Raw genomic sequence first — 693 nt, 5'->3', positions numbered from 1 at the left:
TTTTTAAACACAGCATTGCATTAATGACGACGATGACGGTGGTGACGACGATGATCACTGTGCTTTATAAGGGTATGTCAAGTGTTTATAATATCTCTTTCCCTTAATGTGTAGCAAAACATCATGCCCGCCAGTGCAACCAGTGTCATGTCGGTGACTCGCTTTCCCTCGTCCCTGCAGGTGAGCTTCAACCTCCACCCGGACGACCTGTACGACGACCTGTTCGCGGGCGTGTCGCGCGGCCATCACGAGGGCGTGGCGGCGGGCGCGGAGGGCGGCGAGGCCCACGAGGCCGACTGGTACGACGATGGCGAGGAGGAGGCCGACGCGGAGGAGCCTTCCTGGGACGACGACCTGTACCGCTACGAGAGGTGGGAGAAGCTGGCCATGCAGGACCCGGAGGCGGCCGAGGGCGGGGGCGCGGCCAGGGGAGGAGCCGAGCGGCGTGAGCGGCAGGGGCGTGAGCGGAAGCAGCGCCCGCCGGTCACCTCGGAGGGCCTGGTGCGCGTGGCGTTCAAGCAGGTGAAGGTGAAGGCCACGTACCAGGTGAGGGGCAGCGCGGGCGGCTTCTTCACCTTCCGAGAGGGCGGGGACCTCACCCTGGCCGTGCCCACCGTGTTCCTCACCTCGCGCCTCAACGTGACGCTGCCGGGGTTCAGCGACTCGTCCCGCCGCAGGCTCATACCCAGGTAG

The 693-nt window shown here is 64.9% G+C and overlaps 1 protein-coding gene across 1 annotated transcript in view; it reads left to right on the top strand.

The window, feature by feature from the left end:
* The window catches only part of LOC119585825, a gene marked incomplete in the record, with an annotated part of 115457 nt that overhangs the window by 112992 nt on the left and 1772 nt on the right, over nucleotides 1-693 (top strand). The window contains 1 exon segment of the mRNA XM_037934550.1: nucleotides 181-689. Coding sequence (XP_037790478.1) covers nucleotides 181-689 — 509 coding nt within the window.

The sequence above is a fragment of the Penaeus monodon genome, chromosome 20 (assembly GCF_015228065.2).
Source record: "Penaeus monodon isolate SGIC_2016 chromosome 20, NSTDA_Pmon_1, whole genome shotgun sequence".
Taxonomy (NCBI): Eukaryota; Metazoa; Arthropoda; class Malacostraca; order Decapoda; family Penaeidae; genus Penaeus; species Penaeus monodon.
The sequence above is the reverse complement of the archived record's forward strand: the minus strand, read 5'-3'. Positions and strand labels throughout refer to the sequence as shown.